General features: G+C 56.8%; 1 protein-coding gene across 1 annotated transcript in view; it reads right to left on the bottom strand.

The window, feature by feature from the left end:
• Positions 1–1,136, bottom strand: part of F7 (coagulation factor VII (serum prothrombin conversion accelerator)) — a 12,717-nt gene that overhangs the window by 10,256 nt on the left and 1,325 nt on the right. The window contains exon 3 of the mRNA XM_008583049.1: positions 566–680. Within this exon, the coding sequence (XP_008581271.1) occupies positions 566–680 (115 nt within the window). The remainder of the gene's footprint in view (positions 1–565; positions 681–1,136) is intronic.

Genomic DNA, 1,136 nt, shown 5'->3' with positions numbered 1-1,136 from the left:
TTCATCCTTTCCAACCTGGTCACTTAACTTCTGGGAATTCATCTTAAGGAAATCCTTGGAGGCATGCAGAAAAACAGCCATACGGGAGCTACTGATGACAATCATCTGAAACAACTCGATGGCATCCTGTGTGCCACCAAATGTATGCTTAAGATGACGTGATGTCAAGCGAAAAAGAGGAAACAATATACACTGAACAGTCCCTTTTGTTGGCACACAAAATGGATATACGAACACACGCATAAATACACATCATTGAAAGAACATACATAAACATGTTAACTTTGGGGATTAAACGCTATTCTGTTCCAAAATCGACATGTGTAACTGCTGTCGGCAAAGTGCGTGTGGGTTTCTCTGCGTTCCTTTGTCTGTCTCAGGAGCCCCCTCTCTGTTGTCACATTCGGAGAGTCCCGGCTGCTTTCCGGTGTGGTCCGCCGGCTCTCTCCTCCCACCCAGTCCACCCCAAGCCTCGTGGCACGTGGTCGTCTGTCTCTCTCTTTCCCTGTGCGACCCTGCTCTTGAAGGAACATTCGTCCCATTCCGCGAGTGGCACGTTGTTCACCTTCACTCTTGGGCCCATGGCCCTCAGTCCTGTGCACCTGCTGCCTTCGCTGGTCTCCCATTGGCCCCTCTGCTGCACGGGGACTCCTGCTGAGCTCCAGACCTCCTCTGGGTCCCTGGGGCAGACAGCAGAGCACCTGACGGTCACTTGTAGGTAACCAGTGTGCCCACTTTGTTTATGAGGAAAGTGAGGCTGGTGAGGCTTGAATTCACCAAGGACACCCAGGTGGAGGCAGTCCCCGCAGTCCGAACGTGTGGAGCTGGGGGACTGTTTAGGGGACCCCCGCAGGCGTGGGGAGCACATCCTGGAGAGAGTGTGGAGATGGATGGAGCGGGGATGTTGCGCTGTTGAAGGCTGCAGGGAGGTGGACATGAGCAGCGTGAATGAGGCCAGGAAAGCCGGCCGTGTCCTCGGGGCAGTGGCTGCTGGGGACCGTGGGCCAGGGACTGTACAGCGCGGGGCTGCGCGGGAAGAGGAGCCGCGATCAGAGCCAGCTCCCTGGGGAAGCTGGGAGGGCGTGGGGACGGGGCGCTGGAGGGGCAGGGGGTCCGCTCACGGGACGAGGTGCTCG

This window comes from Galeopterus variegatus, unplaced genomic scaffold (genome assembly GCF_000696425.1).
Source record: "Galeopterus variegatus unplaced genomic scaffold, G_variegatus-3.0.2 Scaffold2812, whole genome shotgun sequence".
NCBI classification, from domain to species: Eukaryota; Metazoa; Chordata; class Mammalia; order Dermoptera; family Cynocephalidae; genus Galeopterus; species Galeopterus variegatus.
Note: the sequence above shows the minus strand (reverse complement) of the source record. Positions and strands in the feature narration are given on the sequence as shown.